This window comes from Colletotrichum destructivum, chromosome 8, assembly GCF_034447905.1.
Source record: "Colletotrichum destructivum chromosome 8, complete sequence".
Lineage (NCBI taxonomy): Eukaryota > Fungi > Ascomycota > Sordariomycetes > Glomerellales > Glomerellaceae > Colletotrichum > Colletotrichum destructivum.
Genome location: NC_085903.1, coordinates 106,976 through 126,952, shown reverse-complemented (window position 1 = coordinate 126,952; position 19,977 = coordinate 106,976). Strand labels below are relative to the sequence as shown.

Here is a 19,977-nt window from a genome sequence, read left to right as displayed (position 1 = left end):
GCACTATCACCCCAAAGGTTCTCACTTTAAGGCTACCAACCGTATGGGTCGCGGCCCAGGCCAGCTAGTAGGTTGGCAGCCTCACTCACAACTCTAGGCAGCGCCAGGCATTAGGCCCCCTATCTGCCGACTGTGCCACATTGTGTCACCTTAACCGAAGACCCAACGTGCATATCCCTTTGTTCAACCGATCTGCAAGAATCCTTCGAAACCAGGTTGACTCATGGGGCTCCCAATCCCGTCAATCCGATACCTTTCCGGGCCCCGATGACTCCTCGGAGGCCGTCCGAGCGGGGTACGGCTGCCTGTGTCCTGGCTGGACTTTCGGGAACCCGATAAGCTATCATGGTCCAGTCCACCGCCAGTACTTACTGCGTGGGATGGGATGGTTGATGGGTATAAAGAGGTTTCAACTTTGCTACTATTTCTCTCCTTCGTCTTCATCAAACCTCGTCAGAACACATCTCTCTCTCTCTCTCTCAGGCTTCAAGTCCGAGAGAACTTACCCTCTCACAGCCACCTCGACAGATACAATGGCGCGCACTAGTACCAAGGGCCTGGGCCGCAGAGCTGGCCGCTCTACCACTGATGATACTCTCGACGAGGAGGATCAACAGGAAATCAACCGCATCCTCACCGAGGAAGACAAGCGACGCCGTGAGGATCTTGAAAAAGCTCCCATGAGAGTCGAGCTGAAGCATCTTGAGAAAAGATGGACCAAGAAGGGTCGTCCGTTTGTCGTCGAGCCTCAAGAGGATGAGGATGTTCCTGAGGAGAAGGTCAACTGGTACGAGAAGTACGCCCTCTGCGTAAGTCTCCTCATTCTCCTCCTCCTCCGAGGCACTGATGTTGCAGCCCCCTGTCTTACCCCTGCATCTCTTCCAGATCACCCGCCAGTATGATTCTCAGAACAAGTACGTTTGCCGAACATCGCTCGAGGTGAACTCTCCTGGTCTCAAGAAGGTCCTTGGAGACGTCATCGGCAGCCAGTTTCCTGGCCAGTCCTATATGACCTCCAACATCACCGTCGAATTCCCTCCTCGGAGTCTGTACCACTACCGCCATGAGCTGGCCGAGGCGGCCGGCGGTCTGGACCCCGAGTCCGAAGGGGCTCTTCACATGCCGGTCCTGCTCGACTTCATCAACGAAAAGTTCCACGACGCCATCACCGACGGAGGGAACCTCCTCGAGCAGGGCCTGATGAGCTACGAGCACCTCTGGACCATCTTCCGCCCAGGATGCCTGGTCTTCACGACCCGTCTCAGCCAGTCCCGCGTGTACAAGCTCAACAACTACATGTACACTTGCGGCCAGTGCCCCGGTCTCCAGCTCAGCGTAGAATACGTCGACTTTGACGGCGACGAGTTCGGGACAAGAGAGGAGTGTCTCCTGATTCCCGCATTCGCCGGGGCCGCCTCAATCGCCTCGCTCAACGTCCTGCCTCTGGATCGTCACCCTAACCCCAATGCTGTCAGGGCCATGTTGACCGACCGCGGTCGCCGGTGGGAGGCCCTTGCCGGCCAGAACTTCCGCGAATACAAGGGCGTGGCGCTGGACGGCAGATACCGTCGCTTCAACATCGATGGCCGTGTCATGGTCGACACCGCAACGTACCACCGAGTCGTGGCGAACGAGGCCTTCAGCGTCGAGCCCTTCCCCAAGGCCATCGGCCAGAAGCGGAAGCAGGCCGACGAGAGCGACAAGATGGAGCTCGTGCCCAAGGAGACTGCCGAGTTACCGCCCCTCACCGACGATCAAGCCCTGCTGGCGAGCCCCATGGTCCGCGGCTTCAGCTTCACCGAGAAGAAGTTCCTCGACTTCTTCGTGGACAAGATCAGCGCCATCGAGTGGAACACGCGGTGCTTCGAGCAGCTCGTCCTCCCGGACGCGCAGAAGGAGCTGGTGCAGGCCCTTGTGGCGGAGCACACGGCGCGCACGACGGACCCGGACTCGTCCGCCTTTGACGACATCGTCAAGGGCAAAGGCCGCGGCCTCATCCTCGTGCTCCACGGACCGCCCGGCGTGGGCAAGACGCTGACGGCCGAGTGCGTGGCCGAGTTCAGCCGGCGGCCGCTATACATCGTGTCGTCGGGCGACCTGGGCACGTCGGCGTCGGCGCTCGACGAGAAGCTGACCAAGACGCTCGACCTGGCGAGCACGTGGAAGGCGGTGCTGCTCATCGACGAGGCGGACGTCTTCCTGGAGCGCCGGTCGCTGCACGACATGGAGCGCAACAGCCTCGTGTCCATCTTCCTGCGGACGCTCGAGTACTACGGCGGCATCCTGTTCATGACGACGAACCGCGTGCAGACGTTCGACGACGCGTTCAAGAGCCGCATCCACGTGCCGCTGCGGTACGACGACCTGCCGCGCGAGAGTCGGATGCGCGTGTGGCGGAACTTCCTCGGCGGCGTCGACGGGGACGTGGACGTGGACGAGGCCGGGTACGAGAGGCTCGCCGTGGCGAGGCTGAACGGGCGGCAGATCAAGAACGTGGTGAGGACGGCCAGGAGCCTCGCAGCGCACAAAAAACGCCGGCTGGACTACTCGCAGCTGCAGCAGGTCGTGGACATCCAGATGACGTTTGAGAGGGAGTTGGATTCGGGAGATAGAGAGGGAGAGGTCGACGTCGTGGCTCGGTAAAGTCGGAGCTGGAGTGTTATGTTAGTCAACAGCAGTAGCAGCAGCAGTTAGACAGTCAGAAAACAATAGCGTTCTTCTATCGTTCTCCGGCTGTTGGTCGAGTGGGGGCGACGGCCACTGAGAGCCCGGACAGGGTTAGTGTTTGTAGAATATGTTCGTGTCTGGTCCCAAGAGGGCACGCGGTTTGACTCTGGTGGAGCGGATAGTGTCAGTACCCTGTGACTCGGAGAAGCATGCCGGAGTTGAACAGTCTTGACGGCGAAATTTTGTTGCCAGCGTCTTGTGACGATTCAGGATCTTTCCGCAACTGGCGTATTTCGTATCATATCTTGAGCCGAACTGGCTAAAGAGTAGTAGCAGCAGAGGATCAGGCCATCGTTCGTAAGTCATGGGAAAAATTGAAGAGAGAGAATGCTACCAGGTAGACAGAACATGGTTGATGGGTGCTTACGCCTGGACAATGGGGTATCTTCCGTGACACCTGGCAGTCTGGTATAGGTCCATTATTCCAATGGAACCTCCTCATTATACTCTGTGCCTAGACAGACGATCACAAAACAGTAGTTGGTTTGATATCATTGAACCCTCCTCGCAGATCGCAGGGCACAGGGGCTGGACGAGGGGGACAAGTTCCCAAAGAGACCCGGCATCGGGGCATCGGGGCATCGGGGCGTCGTTTCGTCTTGAGGCACTCGCTAGATAAAAAAGATACCGGCAGAGAAACCCGGGTCTCCATGTCTGAAAAACCAAGCGGAAAAAGAGGTCCAATCGTTGCGGAGAAAGGGGCAATTTCGAGAACGAACGTTGCTCGACTGTTGGCGCCTCGACGGACAAGCAACGCCCTGTTTGTAGGTCGGCCATTCGCTCAGACTTGACAATCCCCACAAGCTCAAAGAATTCAAAAGATTCCTGCATTCGTAAAGAATAAGCAGTTTGCAAGGATTCCCTTCTCATGACTGTGGGTAAGAGTTATCCTCACCGTTCCCCTTTGCACACACGAGCCGGGCGACGAAGTCAGCCGGCGGCTTTTGGGTTCAAGCTCTCCAAGGACCTTGACCCGCCCACTTGGGTTCTTTGGAATAACGCTACGTTCTCGAGAGATGGGTCTCCCCTCCGAGACGAGTGCCTTTACAAGTCAGGGGTCTTGCAGTAGTGTGACCGGAGTAGATATTGAGTCGTCCAACGGTCACTCTGCAGCCCCCCTATCCCCTGCAGCGAAGTTGGGGTTCTTGAGGCCTGGAGCACTCACCTCGAACTGGACCTGTGCTTTCTTTAGTCTCGAGATATCATGGTGCTAGAAGACATGCCCCTGACTTTGATACGGTACGTTCCCAGAAGTAACCCCCCCCCCAGCTTCCAATTTGCCCACATCCCGCGTCCATGACGGGCATCCGGCGTCGAGAGAAGTGTCAGTAGATGGAAAGGAAAAGGAAGAAGGCGACGCCGGAGCATCGTTCTCAAAACACGAAGCCGTGCTTGGCCTGTCAGGTCCCAATTTCACCGAGAAGCAGAAAAGCATGAGGAAATTACCGGCAGTTTCCATAAGCATTTGCCAAGCTGGCGTTTTGCCATGACGGGGACGGCCACTGGAGCCACGACGGAGAGCGTCGGGCCTGGGTTGTGACAGTTGACCCCGCGGGCTCTGTGGGCGACTGGTCACCTGTTCCCTTCCAGGCGTGGCAAGTAAGCCGAAAAGGAGGTGGTGGGTAGTCCATGGATGTGTTGCCGAGACACACGACAGCAGCGGGAGCCTCGCCTCTGGTTGTCATCTTCGACGAAGTTCGGGGAGCGATGCCGTATCATCGTTCACTTTTTGGCTGCTGCCTTGGAGCGGTTGCAAGGCGCATCCCTTCCGAGATTCCTGGGCGCATTGGGTGTGATCGACTAGGGGAGGAGGGGTGGTGCGTATTAACCATTGTTACAATGGCCTTAATCTTACGCCACCAATCTTCCCTGGAAGCGTAGTCATGTAGATGAGTAGTGCTCAAGAGATTTGCCATCGTGTCAACGTTTCCATTCACTGGGGAAGCATGCCTATGCCGCCATCACATCCCATGACCGTTCTCGAGTAGTTACCTTCTTGCGTCGACTGGGAGACTTTCGGCAAATTGCCGACGAGGTCGACACCGCAAGCCGCGGTGCTATGAGACTGTCGTTGCGTAACACACTGATTGATTCTGGTTTAGATCTAGCCGAGCCCTATCCACCTGGTAGGGTTTTCTAATAGTTTGAATTTTCTTCCGTTTTGATGAAATGTTGGCATTAGACGGCTCTGAGTGAAAAATCAAACAACGGCAGCGTGGGCCGAAAAAGGTTCCAGGGTCGTAGACGGAACCCCTGAGAGGATCGGTTGCCGACAACCACAAGTAACTCCAGGCGCCTTGCACGCATACAACTTTCCGTTCGTCGCACCTTCTCCCGTTCCGAAAATAGTTCTCGACGCAGGATGGCCTGAGATGTTCGCGAACGTCGGCTGCTGGCCGGTTGAACTATTGGACGAAGCGGTCCCAATGGACTCTCCTTCTTGCGTTACATACGGAGGAGAATATGGTTATCTCCCAACTAGAGGCAAGAAAGAACCAATGCCCTGAATAAGTTGAAAGTTTCACGTCGCAGCTTCTGATCGTGTCTGTTTGCTGTCTCGCTTCCTGACTTGCTTGCTGTCCGCGCGGAGTTTTGGCGCAACGGTGGCGGTTTGCCCTACTCACCCGCCGCATTGCCTTTTGTCCTGATCTAGAGAGATGGCCGGGCCACAAACGAGAAGGCGAAAATAACCTGGTTTGGATATCGGTCGACTAAATCTCCGAGACACACGAGCTTTCTATATCAGCCGCCGTCAACGTCTTTTACGGAAAGGGGCATGCCGCCTTGTACAGCAATAAGCTCTACTGAGTCTCCATTCTCTTCCATGGGCCCCCCCCCTGCCCCTTTTCGAGTACAAAATGCTGCTGCCTTGAGCATGGACGGGTACAGAATGCTGCTGCCTTGAGTGGAGGACGGACAACGAGGTCGCGGGCCAACAAGCGCTCTTGACTCAAACAAAAAGACAGGACATATCGACCAATCAATCACTACAAGCGGCTGTGTGGCTCACAATAACCACGGTAGGTTCTATTAGGTCGCATCTTGTAACGGTCTCCAATTTTCGGGATCATCATCTCGAATAATATTGGGGTTTGAATCATGGCTTGTAGTTTCACAGGGGGTGAACATGACTCCGGGCTCGTCCTTGGCCGTCCGTACTCGTCGGCTTTTAGTTAAACATCAGACTAGAAAAACCCCCCAATAGTTCAGATACCTATGTTCTCCCAGAGATTGGGACGGACCTTTAAATCGGTAGTAGGAGGGAAAAACTGTGTTTGTACATGTCCAACGTTCATGCACAGCGGACCGGAGGCGCCGCGACGAATAGATTCTCCAGCCCAGCCCTGTTAAGCCAACGGCAGCCCACTCCCTTCTCGGTATCCCGCCGGAATCTCTTAAACTGGTGCCTAGATTCGGGGTCCCACGACGATTTCGCGGCAAAAGTCTACTTGTACGAGCCACAGTTTCCCCTCCACAACCGCGCCTCCACAGTCCCACTGCGGTATACGTGCGCTCATATGATGGGTTTTTCTCTTACATGAACGATAGGTGCCGAGTGTTGTCGGTTGTAAGAGGTTTCAGAATTTCATTAGGGGCCGTGCCGACCAAGTGTCGAAGTCGTTCAGACTAGGCAAGTCGATGTCATGGTAATAGGCGCATACGAGAGAGCCCTGATGCATGAGAAGGGTGGCCTCTGCGGCTGGAGGCGTTTAGCAGGCTCTACATTGGGCAGGTCTGCAAGTGCGTCAAGCATGATGCCCCCGCGCCTCTGTCGGTCCAATTTAGCAAAGCGAGGCCGGAGATCGTGACAAGAGTGGCCGAGTCAGGGGACTGAGCCGGTCTGTTGGGAAGTACGGCCTGGGAGTAGCTTGCAACGATGTGGGATGGGCGCATTACTCTTTGGGTGTCAAGTGATGTGGTACTATTGTGGCCCGTGAAATGTTTTTGTAACCGTGGACAATGCAATTGGTATATTAGTTCTGCAACTGGCTTGTTGTTCAGAGAGCACGTATCTGTCGTGTTATTGTACCGCAGTTGTTTGTTGCTTCTGAGCCTTTGTCCCCCCTTTTCCCGTGTTACCTTCTCCTTGGGCACAAACGAGTCCTTTTCTTTCTTTTGCAAACCATTTTACTTTGTTCCGCTCTCAAGATACCCTATTGGTTCTACTGTCATTGCGCTCTTGTTTGCTGGTTTGGATAAAGCCCCTCGCATCATCGAATATTGCACTTTGCATCTTCTGTTGTCCAACGATACCCGACATCTAGCCCCCTCTGACCGACCCTCTCGCTCCTGAAACGATTCAACAAGCCCCAGAAAGAAGACATACTGCTTTATATCCTGGCCTATTCATCACTACATCATTCTGTCGGCTCACCAACCGGCAAGCAACCTTCATGATGATTGCCCTCCCTGGCAAAGTCATACTCAGGATCTCTGCAGTCGTGGCAGTGAGTCTGATGGTAGCCTTGGTCGTCCACCAACTAAGCTACACAAACGACTTCACCCTCCCGAACCAGTCGATCGATGCCATCAACTTCTGCGATGACTCAAAACGAAAGTGGGGGGACCTCGGCGAGCCGATCCAATCCTCGATACCGCAAGAACCGATACCCAAGATCGTACATCAGATCTGGAAGAATTCCGACGTCAGTACATATCCGGTGCAAGCCTCCCGTGAGACGTGGGAGAAAACCTTGACGCCCCTCAACTACACCGTCAAGCTGTGGACCGACGACGACGTCCTCAAACTCATCAAGGCCAACTATACCTGGCTACTGTCAACATACGAAGGGTACTCCCAGAACATTCAACGAGCGGACGTGGCGAGACTGATCGTGGTCCACGCCGAGGGGGGCATATACGCAGACCTCGACGTGTTTCCGCGGTCGACGAAAGAGATGGCATGTCTCCAAGGTCTCGGCCTCCAGGCCATCTTTGCTGCGACCTCCGGGAATCTCGGTGTGAGCAACCACTTCTTCATGGGGCAACGGCAGTCGCCCTTCCTCGAATGGGCTCTGCAAGAAGCCAAACGCCGCGGCGGCCCGACCTCGAAACGGATCCTGCTCCCATACCTCCGAGTCTTCTGGTCCACGGGGCCGATCATGGTGACGCACGCCTTCCGGCACTACGCGTGGATGTACAGCACGGCACACAGCGGCCTGGCACTGCTGGACGAGGGATACGCGAGGAAGGTGTTTGGCCACGCGGCCGGGCGGTCGTGGCACGGATCGGATGGACAGTTCTTGAACTACGTCTCGGATCATCTAGGAGTCTTGTTGTTCTGGGCTGCCGTGACTCTGACTGTTGCGGCGTTGAGTGTGATGCTGTTTATCAAGCGGTGCCGTGGGAAGTCTATCGAGTTGATTTCAGGCTGCGGATCGAGGCTCAGGAGCAAAGAGAGATACACCGAGGTTTAAGATAACTGTTAGAGAACCTGTTTCAATTTTCATATGATGACAAGAAACCGTTCCGTTTGTGTTACCTTTGCTGTTTGACCTGTGCAACCCGCTGATCCCCCCCCCCCCCAAAAACTTTGGCGGAGAACAAACTCGATTCTTGAGTGACAGTCTCCACATTCAAATTAAGCCAGACAGGTAAACAAAAGTCAATATAATCGAGTTCTTCGCTTAACACCAGGAATCTATACCCTGGGACCCTCTACGGAAAGCTGGGAGCCTGAAAGTTTGGAGGGGTTTCTTTAGCCCACAGGCGTCAAGATTGACCGGGATCATGATCCTGTAGGTCGCGTTCCGCTTTGGTCATCTTTGTCCTCTCTAGATGATCAGAAACGCTGACGGGCAGTCTTCTACGCACCTGTGGCGTCGTCAGTCACGTTACTACAAAGGATTGTACGCTTACCCAGATGAAAAAGCCAGCTCATTGCGCCGAGGAAGCAGTTCGAAACTTGGTCGCGGGGCTCCCGATGTTCGGGGATTGGTCTGTCTTCAAGATCCTGCCATGCGAACAAAAGCCTTTCCGTTAACGTGAAGGATTGCCTGTACCTACGATCGATGCCCCCGGAATGATTTATTGAAGTCTTTTTGTTGTACAAGATGGTGATTAAGTCTTAGGCTGAGGACTGCCGTCGTGTCTTTGGGATTATGCCCTGACGGCGATTCCAGGCAGGTCTGAGCCGCGTCGAGAATCGATTGTGCTACCCTCCGGTCTCAAGGCACAAGAATAATAGTGGAACATTGAGATTAAGTGTTTAATCAAGACATCTGAGTCTGCATGGAGGCTTCTTGGCAGGTCTCTTGCATCGGAAATCGGTCAACTGGTCTAGGTCCGAGGCCTGGCCGAGTCCTAAGCGGCTAGGCCCCCCGAGATGAGGTACGATAGGTTTGTCATTAATGCATTACGTCTACGATTAAGTTGTTTATGGATTCTTCGGTCTCCTCGTCAATCTGACCCAAAAGTCTCTGGCGACGAAAAAGATGGCGCTAAGAGTCTTGATGGGCTTCTCGGGGTTCATGACGGTGAAGTCGTATCTTCGCAGCAGCTAGTAGGGATCATGTCAGCCTGTGCAACCCCCTCCTGTCAACACCTAGACCGAAAGTGACTCACCTCCACAAAGACCTTGTTGAGTTCCATCATGGCGATAGGCTTCCCCAGACACGAGTACTTGCCGTGGCCGAAATGCGTGTCGAGTGCGGCGGTCATCTGCCGGAGCTCATCCTCGCCAGTCGAGAGCCACCGCTCGGGCCGGAAGACATCCGCATCGGGGCCCCAGACCCACAGTGACCGGCCGACGCCGAAGAAATTCTGCCCGATCTGCGTGCCGCCGGGGACGAAGTAGCCGTTGAGGACGTCGCCGCCCTCGGGCGCCTGCTTGAAGCCAAGGCCCGTGACGGGCGGGTAGAAACGCAGCCCCTCGCGGATGACGGCCTGGAGGTAGGGGAGCTTGAGGGCCTCGGCGTTGGTGATCGGGGAGCTGATGGCGCCGGCTGCGGATGCGACGTCGATTTCCTGCTGGAGCCGGCGGTAGGCGACGGGGTTGTTGATGAGGCATAGCAGTGTCATGCGCATCGCTTGCGCCGCCGAGTTTGTGCCGGCGATCCTACCAGAGGAGAATGAGCGGTTGGCTCATGAAGCAATAGCACCGAAAGTAAGACAGCAAGAAACATGTGGGGCGACTGACATGTGGATGTAGACGAGCTGGATGAGCTCGTCGCGGCTGAGACCCTGGTTGATAAAGGACTGCATCATGTCCTTTTGCGGGCTTGCGCCCGGCTGAAGCCTCATCTCGGCGTAATTCCTGGCAAACCTGTGCGCCATGCCATGTCAACGTTTGCCTTGATCACTAACAGCAAAAGGGGTCGCGCCGAGAAAGATGCACTCACCCCATCAGGCGGCCAAAGCCGACTTGGTCGCCCTCCTTGGGCAGCATCAAACGGAAGGGCCATTTGTGGACGAGGCGGCCGAGCCAGGGCAGCACGGAGACAACGTTCATGACGGGCAGAGACGACTCGTTGATCTCGATGTAGCGGAACAGGTCGCGATCCTCGGCCAGGAAGCCAAAGGCGCCGCCAAAGGAGACATCGCCGATGGCGTCGAGAGCGAAGAACTGCGTCTTCTCGGCGAGGTCCAGCGGCCGGAACTCGGAGTCGGTGGAGACGTAGTGCTGGTCGATGAGGCGGATGAAGTTGGCGAGCTGGCGGTCGATGCCGCTCTCGAAGCCGAAGCCGTCGGTCTCTTTGTTGGTGTACTGTATGAGGAAGCCATGATCAGTTATTTACTTTGTCTTGGAACTCAAAAGTCGTAGTTGTGCCACCACCGGCTGATAAAAGGATGGAATAACATCGACGCTGGTAATGGCAAAGGGGCCTGGCGACGACTTACGGCCGGAGACATGCGGGCCCTCATGGCTTTATGCTCGTTCTCGTCCCGCATCGAGACGACGTTGTCGACGCCCGGGGTGATGCGGCCGGAATCGTAAAAGTCGCCCTTTGTGTACGGCGAGCGGACGGCCGACATCCTGCGCAGCGAGTCCGGGTCTGTACAGAGGAGCTCATTCGGCCCTATGCGCGCGAGGGGGCCTGCGATTCGATGATCAGCGTTTTGGCTCTCTCCAGTGTCTCTGTCTAGTCTCTAGTCTTGACCAAGTGATCAAGAGAAGAGGGGGAAAAACCTGTTATGATGTGTCAGGTGACTAACTTACCGTACTCCCTGGCGATATCGTTCAGGTGCTCGTGGTATGTGCCCCCAACGGCCTTCTTCAGCTGCCACAAGACCGAGACAGAGGCCAGGAAAGGCCCGGGGATCTTGCGCAGCCGGTACCACGACCGGAACTCCCACACGAAGAACGCGGTGACGGCGGCCAGGCCGACCAGCTTGGCCACCAGCACGCCCGGCGCGTTGGAACAGGATGCATAACCGGGGTCACCAACGGCCTCGGCGAGCGAGTGCAAGCCCCCTGCCATCTCTTCCCAACCGGGTTGCGTTGTTCTCTTGCTCCCCTTGTCCCTCCAGTTGGACCCTTCTTCCTCGTCTCGGCAGCTTAAGCAGCTGGAGAGCCAAGCTCCTCAATTCGCCAGTTAGGGAGGGGGCTTCTCGCTCCCTGGCAGCTGCGCCGTTCGCCCGCGCCGTGGAACGTCACAAAGGACGCAGGGAAAGTGGAAGCGGTTGTGGGCCGTCAATGGCGCATGTTTGGGGCCGTTGTTGGTTCACTCGTCTCGTTTGAGGTGGTTCCCTCTAAATTGCTTTTCGTCTCGGTCCGCTCCCGGTTTAGAATACCGCCTGGCCGGGATTCTGTTGTCTCGAATAGAAATCGGCCGGCAAATTCTCCGAGTCTTCGAGTCGGAGTCCTGTATCGTGGCGATTGTCTCGTTCGTTGCCTTGCGCTTTTGTTGATTCCCGTTTATGGTGTTTCCCTATCCTTGTTTCTGTCACTTCTCGTTCTTCGTGGACCCGACAGTTCGGTAACAGAGGGGCGTGTGTGTGTGTGTGTGTGTGTGTGGATGAGGCACAGCAGTTTGGTTCCGTAGCGTCGGGACCGAGCAAGATTCGTTGGGCAAAACACCAAACGTTTTTGTGGAAGACAGCGGCGTGTGAGGCGACAGTCAGTAATGACAAGCGACAAAGTGTGGGAGAGAGCCAAAGCCCTGAGGGGGGGGAATTGGGGGAGTGGGAACGAGCTTCACTTTATCGACGGATGCGACTTTAGGTTTAGGTGAGCGCTTACGAGACCCAAAGGTGAAGAAGGATACTATTCCAGGAGGACTAAAACAAGGAGGGTGAGCCGAGAACAAGCCAGGGTCGAGCTGAGGACGTGGGCTTGCACTAATAAAGATGGCATGGGACGCTAAGGTGAAGCGGGTGAGAAAGGATGCAGACGACGGCATGGCGGCGTTCCGCTCTCTCACTCTCTCCCTCTCTCTCTCCATCTCACCTGGCTTTGCCCGAATCAAGTGCGGTGACTGACTGACTGACTGACTGACTGACTGACCCTATGTATGTGGGTAGCAAGCAGACTAGGGAATGCCCTGTAGCCGACCGAAGACACCTCATGTTTAGCGCAGTACCGGAGGCTTGGGGATGAGATGAGACGGTGGCTGGACCGGCCTGCGTGAGCAGTGAGACTCTACGGCTGTGGTATGAATAGAGAGGAGACTAGATAGATACCAAGGCAACACCTCCTACCTCTACCGAGGCGACAGATTGGTTGGGGGAGATAAATAAATACCTTTGTTATCATTCTCCATATGTCTGTCTCATTTCTTTGTTTCTGCCGGGCTGGCCCACCCCCAGACCGAACACCTTTTACCTGCAGAAGGCCAAGTCTTGAGGGACAGTGAGACTCTTACCAAGGGAATCAAACCGCCTTACCGACTGCATATGCATGTTGACCACGCGGGCTACCGTATGCTAGCTAGCTGCTGTCGACGACGCCATGCCTTCTCACCGGCCATCCCATCCCATCCAGTCCCAGCCCATCCCATTCGACGCCTTGGACTCTCTTTTTGGGGGGTTCTAGCTTATTGCCGTCTGGTCCAAAGTCCCTCATTCGCAGCACCATCTCTCCACCGGCATGATGATGTTACACAGGCACGATACTGCCCCCCCTCTCCTTGCTAGTTCGTCCGGTCCCCTAAACCTGTTCCATGCCCGGGTGCATTGACGACTGCGCTAGAGCGGCGCCGGTCTATTTTACCATGATTGTTTCCTGAATCCCTGCTCAGCGCCGACCTTCCAATCAACATGTTGTTCTGCATCAGCCGGCGTCTTTTTGGGTCACTTGTCCCCTAAAGCCCCTGCTCCAGGCGGTCCGACCTTGTTTGCGTTCGATCTTCGGCGACCGGGGAGTGGTGGGCATGCGGGCATCTTCATGTCTCCCATCCGATGCTTACGGCACACCCTTGTCTCTCCACTAGGCGATAGAGTGGTGGGCTGCATGGCCTCGTCCCTCATTTAGAAGTCTTCTAGTGTTTCTTGTCAATCTTGGAAGTGGGTTATAAACCATGAATGTCAGGCTCAGCATGCTAAGCAGAAAACCTATCAACAGTTTTAGCGTGGCCTTCATTTTAAATCTCCCCTCAAAAAAGAAAACACTACACGCAGATTTTGAAATGCGAGTTATTCTCGAGAAGTCTCATCGTCTTCCGATCAGCCGCGCGGCTTGGAAACTATCACGACCTCAAACAGGCGACAGAAGAGCACCAAATGGCAAAAAGATGGACGATCAGGGAATCGAACCCTGGACCTACCGCATGCTAAGCGGTCATTATACCACTAAACCAATCGCCCATACGGATGATCTAGCCCGGACTTGAACCGGAGACCTTCAGTGTGGCAGACGGGAGTGGTGAGACTCTCGAGCTGTTAGACTGACGTGATAACCAACTACACCACCAGACCATGTTATTTGATGACTCAGCTGCCGAAAAGAAGATACTTGAACCTCTGTGTGTACAACGAAGTGGGCTCTGAAGGGTATTGTGATGCGCGAGGGTGGAGATGCAGGGGAACTTTTGTGTTGGTAGCTTGGCGTTGTGGGACATGCAGGATGACGGGTCCGTCCAAGCCGAAGGGTATTCCGAGTTGACCCATAGACTCTCAAGGTGTTAATGTCAGATACCACGGCTCAGTCACGGCCGGGTGTTGAGATAGCACTGAAATCTTCATTCATTCATCTACGTTCCTAAGTCCGATATCATAATACCCGTCGTAAACAAACGAACCACCTCAACCGCGCCATACGGCCTCGATAATGACAAAGAACGACAGCGGGTTCGCCTCGACGCGCTTCAGCTCGTACCTCTCGTCCGCCTTCTTGAACAGCTGCCTCCACGCGTCGACGGGCCGCTCCTTGGCGCTGAACAGGGCCATCATCCGCAGGTCCGTCGAGGTGCCCATCTGCTGGATCGACTTGGGCAGCGCCGCCGCCGCCGCCGCGTTCTCCTCGACGTCGCCTTGCTTCCCCACGTAGTCGATGAAGAGCACCTTGGCGCCCGGCCGCAGGGCCGGCCTCAAGCCCTGGAGGATCTTGACCGACTCCGCGTCGGGCCAGTCGTGGAGGATCAGCTTGATCATGTACAGGTCCGCCTGCAGAGGCTGCGGCTCGAAGAAGCTGTGCGCCTGGAAGGCGACGCGGCCCTTGAGCTCCTCGGGGATGTTCTTGTCGAAGGAGGACTGGCAGTTGGGCAGGTCCTGCACCGTGATCTTGAGGTTGGGGAAGTTCTTGGCCAGCACGAAGCTGTCGTGGCCCCCGGATCCGCCGAGCTGAAGATACCCGAGTTAGTCTCTTTGCTTGCGCTTTGCTTGCTTCTACCACCAAAGTTGGGTGGGACATTTTCGGGTGAAACCCCCAAAAAAAGAATAATGAGGAAAAAAGAGAAAACTCACGTCAACGACGCTGAGGTCACCGGCGGCCTTCCAGTCGTAGGCGGTGTTCACGAGGCCCTCGAGCCGGAAGATCTCTTTGATGTAGTTCATGAACTGCACAAAGTTCCTCTGGCGCCAGCCCTTGTTCTCGCCCTCGCCGTCGTTCTCGAGCAGCTCCCACGAGTTGCTGTACCCGCCGCAGAGCGCGCCCGAGTGGTACAGCGCGAACGCCGTCTCGCTCATGTCCTCCCTCAGCTCCGTCCGCCCGCGCTGGAACTTCTCGAGCGCCGCGTGCAGCACCGTCATCGGCGGGCCCGCGTCGTTCATGAGCGCCGCGACCAGCGCCCGGAGGCCACCGTTCTTGGCGAGCGCCGCCGACCGCGCCGTGTGCCGCACACGCGTCGTCAGGGGCTTGGTGGGGTCCGTCTCCTCGAAGATGCGCAGTGTGTAGGCGTGCTCAAGGACGCGGTGCACCACCTCTTCAGGCAGGTCGGTGTGCTTCGCGATGTCGGCGTACGAGGCCGAGCCTTCGAGGGGCACGACGGACCAGAAGTCAAAGTGGTTGAGGATGTTGAGCGCCGTGGCATCGGGCATGCACTGCGTAAACGTTAGAACATTTGTCACCAGCAGTTGAACTGACAATCCATAGCAACACGGCAGAGGAACAGCGGGGGCAAGGAAAAAAATCCTTACGTTGTGGGTGTAGTTGAAGATACTCTCGCTCGGCCCCGAGACCAGATACGAGAGATCCGTCGCCGCGTCCAGCAGCTTCTGACGCAGGAGGAAAGCTTCCGACGTGAGGCCGTCGTAGCTCGTCACACTGTCGGCGGCAAACGTGGGCTGGGGGATCTTGTTCTCGCCCAGGAAGCGGGTGAACTCGGCCGAGAGCTCGCTGATCTTGGCCGCGAGGTCGTTGATGGTGGGCTGAGGCGCAGCCATTTTGGAAGACAAATAGGAACTGAAAGGGGTATCTACGAAAGCAGAAGCAGACATTTCCGAATGGAAGAGTGTGTGAGAAGGAACCTCATCTACCGCGAGGGGCTCTCGGGGGTGACTGGTCCCTTTATTTCCTCGCTGTCACCAGCCTTCATCGCCGGAGTCGGCCGGGGACACGTGCTTCTCTCTTCATCCTCCTGCCTAGAAAGACTGTTTGCTACATCCCCAGTCCCGCCCGGCGGCTAACTCACCTTGTCGCCTTGACCTGTCTCGCAGCTTTAGGTAATTAAACCGAGCAGATGCTGTAACACCACGGCCGAAAGACTCGTGATGGCGGGGTTGCGTGATGGAGAATGCAACGCACACCGCAGATCAGATAAGATTATCTTATCCATCTCCGCGCTGTCGTGCGAAGGGTTACCCCTCCTCGCCAAGCCGCTAGGGTCGTGGATTCAGGAGAGGAAGTGCGAGTGCCGTCGGGACTCAGGAGTTGTGAGCTTTACGCTTGGCCTTTATGAGCCCCAACTAATGGGCTTACCCATCGACGAAGTCACCGTTTCCCGAGACAGAACTTGGTCAGCAGTTATCGTTTGATGTATTGTCCTGAGAATCATTAAGAATATTGAGCATTCAAGGTCTGCCATGGTGGGAATAACCTTTATGGTTGTGAGCTTTGCGAAACCAGCCTAGTATCACGAGACGTTCGTTTCGGCAGGCTATCCCGTCGGCATGCTCCATTGCTTGCCCCTCACAAGTACCCTCTTTTTTATGCTCCATGCGTTGTAGAGGCCAAACCTGCACGACGCCGCTGTCTGGTATGGGTATATCCGATGGGTCAGGGGAGGGGAGATGAGAAATGAGTGTGAGTCTCTGAACCGACCCGTCTCGGCGTTGTAGCTACGCATACCTTTGCCGCTGTTCGATAGCTTGCGATAGGCTCGGCTTGAGGTATTTTCTGCAAGGTTTATGTAGACCAATAAGAGTGCAGCTCGCCCATTGTATTATGTGCGATGATGTCCCTTGTTATAATGAGGTCACCCCAATGTTCGGTAGTTCCCGGCCCCAGGCCCTGGCTTTGCACTGGGCCTGTCTCCGGAGCTCCTCGGGCCCCGACTAGCTGGTTAAAGTGGTCAGCGGACACAGCCTTCATTTTAGACTTAATTGTCGGACTGACTCATTGCTCCTGGAAAAGTTCGTCGGGATGTGGGAGAGAGTGTCCAATCGATGCTGCGCCTCCAGGCAGTGGTTGTGGCAGAAATGGTCTTGGTGGACAGAGTCATGTGAAGTGTTACTTGGTGGTGTAAAGTAATCAATCTACTTAGGGGATCTTGGCCAAACTATAGAAGTATAATCCCTGCCAGAGTTTCCGTTGTTGGAGGCTGCACGGAGCTTTCCAGTTTCCGAGCGCCCAGTTCCAGTTCGGATTCCGCGACTGTTCTTCAAACGATGTTGCACCCGTCGGCCAACGTCCCGACTCCGGGGCCAGCTTGGCTTCTCTCCCTTGGAGTGGTCGAGTTGAGGAGGAGCATATTCGTGTCGGATGCCGCACCATGCTTGTTGATAGCCCACCACACCAGGGCTGGAGGTGCGGGCTTCCCCTTCCTCCAATACCCCCAAAGCAGGGATGCTCGGCAAGTTTGTCAACACTACATTCCCGACCGCCTGCCTTGCAACCCTTTGAATGGAGCTACAAGCCAGTTTTTCTCAACGTCCTCCTGCTCTCCTGCGACTAGCATACCGAAAACATCCAGTACTAATCCACTCTCAGTCTCATCATGTGCGACCCTCTCTTAGTGGAACCAAATGGCTCCCGAAACGCCGTGACTCGCCCGATCAAAGCGGGCTCGCTCTTCTACCGTCAAAGGACATTGGCTCGGTTACGGACGCGTTCCGGGGTTAAGCTATCTACCCTATCACGATGTTGAGGTATCCGTACATGGAGTTCCAGTACCACATGGTCCCACTGGGTTACTAGTTGTGTTTTGGTCAAGTGTTGAATGAATAACATGACCTCCCCATAGTTGCATGACCCTAGACTTGATGAGAAAATCCTGTTCTTTGGTATCTATGGCTCAAAGAGACTCAGCTGTAGACAGCGGTTGGCGGAACTGACTTGATAATCGAAACAGGGCTTTGGCCTAGCAGCACAAGTAGGAGAGAAAAGAAGACTGTAAGTGATGTAATGAAGCTGGTTCTTTTTTAAAATTTAAATGAGGTATAGACCTACTGGATGGCAGGATAAGTCTTTGTGTATCTAAGCGACAATTGGACTTCTTAATGATAAAGCCCTCGATCTGGCTGGTTCTCCGGCCAAACTCGGCGCCACTGCCGGTAACGTCTGGTGTCCACAATCTTAATAGGTTAGTAGTGTGACTTGAACTGTCTACCAAGTTGGGTGCTGATCTGAATGGATGGGTGCAGGGTTAGCCCCGGCGAATTTTCCTAAGGAAGATATTTCCGGGCTAGTAGCGGTGTCTCTACCTAGGGTCAGGCTTCACCCGACATCGACTAGACTACTGGCGGGTCCGTCGATGACACTAGCATCTTGGGTGTGCTTTGTCGTCCCAAAGCCTTTACTTGATGGATGGTGCTGAGGATTCTCGAGAGACACGATGTAGATGAGCCTCGAGTCTTGAATCAGAAAACCATCCTGCACAGACCGAAAGACAGGACTGCAAGACCCCCCCTGCAAAACCACCATCAAAATCCATGGACTCCATCAAATAAACGCCTCAAGATCCGATTGGAATAGCGGGAGGACAGGCCATGATGAAAACTCTGTACCTTAAAGCTTCCTAACTCCCCGAGATCCCACATGTGACCCCACGTCTGTAACTTGGGCACTGATGTTAGGAGATTCCCACGTGCCCCTATGATGATTGTTCAGGGAATCAGAAGGGTTCGCCCTTACCACGTGGTCCAACGATCTGAACGTCCTTGATCCTCATTGATCCACCAAGGCCCTCACAAGCATTAGCAGACTTCAACTGTCTTACCGTTTGGCGCGGAAACAGACTGGTTGGGAGATTGAGAGAGCTTTCCGGACAAATGCTCATAGTGCACCGCTGGCTGAAAGGAAGACGATGGGGAAAATCAAGATGATACGCATAGAACCAGTAGTCGATGGAGTTCATAATAGAACAAGCTGAGTAGAGACGATCACTAGTAGTGCATGCATTGCACCATCATTAGGAGCAGCTAGCGTGAGCACTGCTCGATGATTGACGCCCATGTAGTCTTTCTTAAGCTCTTTTTGATCCAGTTCGACCTGGTCTGCCACTAGTTCGACAAGCAGTGCGAATGGGTATTCCGCAAGAACGAGCCCAACAACAGCCAGGGTAAGGCATCTTTGCGTTCGCTCTACGCCTACTTCATCGACAAAGAGCTGGCCGACATCGGGGCCACAGCGGCCAAGTTCGCCAAGGATCCCAAGAAGGAATTTGAAAACATGTGGAACAAGATGAGCTCGGCCGAGAGAGAGGGAAGAGACGATGCCTTCGAGAAGACCAAGGGCAACGATGGTTGGTGCAGCGCCAAGAAGCTCAAGTTCCCACGGCCGTCCGTACCCCAAGGCGCGTTGGTGTATGGCGCTTACGGGTGGAAGGGTGTCAGACTTGACGCGGCGAACAAGAACTCGAGCATCGGTGTTCCGACCAAGATCACTTGGTAATCAATCAAAATTCTGGGATCATTCTGGGTACATGAAGCATACATGGGGGCACCGGTTGCAAGATCATGATTACTATGTTTCGATCGGTGGACATTCTGTTCCGGTATTTCGCTTGGTTTCTGTCTCTGGTTTTGGGTTAGGCATAACTACAATTTGTTGCGTCTTTCTTTTAGAATGACCGAGTCCGAAAAATGAAGAGATCGGGTAGCTCAGCGCACACTGCCTTCTGAGTAGTTGGAAATTGTACTCATGGTTTAGGGCAACCAGATCAGGCGACTGTATATCTGTAGGTACGGAAACGCGAGGGCTACAGCAACCACAAATAAGCAAAGTCTATTCCTTTGGCCGTTGGTGGACGCATTCCTCATGTCATTCCTTCTTTGACCTAGAGTTATACTTACAGAAGAGAATAATAATTTTCTCGATCATATTGAAAATAAAGGCCACTAGACTTGGCTGGTTTTCTCCACACCATTTTTAAAAATGACGCGGGTTAGCTACCAATCGTGTTTCAATATTATTACAACCCGTCGCATGTAGCCCGCCCCAGTGATGTAGTGCCACACATCCATGGCCTCCAGTCTGTCTACCTGTCGAATCTAGATCAGCTCCGCCCCTTGCCCCCAAATCAATGTGTCATGCACTCAATGATGACTCCTTTTAAGTAGGATAGATAGGAAGCTCATGTTCCCCTGGCTTCCACCTTCGCTCTACCTCTTCGTGTTCCCAACGGGAGTATCATGTCTTGTTACGGAGACACAAACCATGGGGTGACGGAAGAATTATTTCTCACGAGGAACTCGATCTGTTCCATAAAGGAATAG

The 19,977-nt window shown here is 54.8% G+C and overlaps 5 protein-coding genes across 5 annotated transcripts; 3 read left to right on the top strand and 2 right to left on the bottom strand.

The window, feature by feature from the left end:
• Positions 1-533: 533 nt before the first annotated feature.
• CDEST_11881 (Putative AAA+ ATPase domain, ATPase, AAA-type, core) lies at positions 534-2,643 on the top strand (the record flags this gene model as incomplete). Its single annotated transcript, XM_062928037.1, has 2 exons — positions 534-809; positions 886-2,643. The coding sequence occupies 2 exons, from the start codon at positions 534-536 to the stop codon at positions 2,641-2,643; spliced, it is 2,034 nt and encodes a 677-aa protein (XP_062784088.1).
• Positions 2,644-4,642: 1,999 nt separating this feature from the next.
• On the top strand, positions 4,643-8,163 carry CDEST_11880 (Putative glycosyltransferase, DXD sugar-binding, nucleotide-diphospho-sugar transferase). Its single transcript, XM_062928036.1, has one exon. It carries the CDS (start codon positions 7,122-7,124, stop codon positions 8,142-8,144), a length of 1,023 nt encoding a protein of 340 aa, XP_062784087.1. The 5' UTR covers positions 4,643-7,121; the 3' UTR covers positions 8,145-8,163.
• Positions 8,164-9,070: 907 nt separating this feature from the next.
• Positions 9,071-11,906, bottom strand: CDEST_11879 (Putative cytochrome P450). The gene is made up of 6 exons (XM_062928035.1): positions 10,886-11,906; positions 10,567-10,763; positions 10,068-10,432; positions 9,866-9,991; positions 9,292-9,784; positions 9,071-9,226 (listed from the first exon to the last, which is right to left on the bottom strand). Exons 1-6 carry the CDS (start codon positions 11,145-11,147, stop codon positions 9,104-9,106), a joined length of 1,566 nt encoding a protein of 521 aa, XP_062784086.1. The 5' UTR covers positions 11,148-11,906; the 3' UTR covers positions 9,071-9,103.
• Positions 11,907-13,804: 1,898 nt separating this feature from the next.
• CDEST_11878 (Putative O-methyltransferase domain, S-adenosyl-L-methionine-dependent methyltransferase superfamily) lies at positions 13,805-15,964 on the bottom strand. Its single transcript, XM_062928034.1, has 3 exons — positions 15,241-15,964; positions 14,569-15,144; positions 13,805-14,445 (listed from the first exon to the last, which is right to left on the bottom strand). Exons 1-3 carry the CDS (start codon positions 15,538-15,540, stop codon positions 13,909-13,911), a joined length of 1,413 nt encoding a protein of 470 aa, XP_062784085.1. The 5' UTR covers positions 15,541-15,964; the 3' UTR covers positions 13,805-13,908.
• A 2,736-nt stretch (positions 15,965-18,700) lies between these two features.
• Positions 18,701-19,153, top strand: CDEST_11877 (uncharacterized protein; the record flags this gene model as incomplete). Its single annotated transcript, XM_062928033.1, is given in 2 exon segments — positions 18,701-18,754; positions 18,767-19,153. The coding sequence occupies 2 exon segments, from the start codon at positions 18,701-18,703 to the stop codon at positions 19,151-19,153; spliced, it is 441 nt and encodes a 146-aa protein (XP_062784084.1).
• Between the last annotated feature and the right edge of the window lie 824 nt (positions 19,154-19,977).

Bases quoted from the DNA above. Each gene is read 5' to 3' on its own strand.
- CDEST_11880 (XM_062928036.1), top strand. From the start codon at position 7,122: ATGATGATTGCCCTCCCTGGCAAAGTCATACTCAGGATCTCTGCAGTC.
- CDEST_11879 (XM_062928035.1), bottom strand. From the start codon at position 11,147: ATGGCAGGGGGCTTGCACTCGCTCGCCGAGGCCGTTGGTGACCCCGGT. The intron at 10,433-10,566 runs GTAAGTCGTCGC...TTCCTCATACAG, and splicing joins GGGCCCGCATGTCTCCGGCC to TACACCAACAAAGAGACCGA. The intron at 9,227-9,291 runs GTGAGTCACTTT...GATCCCTACTAG, and splicing joins TCAACAAGGTCTTTGTGGAG to CTGCTGCGAAGATACGACTT.
- CDEST_11878 (XM_062928034.1), bottom strand. From the start codon at position 15,540: ATGTCTGCTTCTGCTTTCGTAGATACCCCTTTCAGTTCCTATTTGTCT. The intron at 15,145-15,240 runs GTAAGGATTTTT...ACGTTTACGCAG, and splicing joins TCTTCAACTACACCCACAAC to TGCATGCCCGATGCCACGGC. The intron at 14,446-14,568 runs GTGAGTTTTCTC...GGGTATCTTCAG, and splicing joins GTGACCTCAGCGTCGTTGAC to CTCGGCGGATCCGGGGGCCA.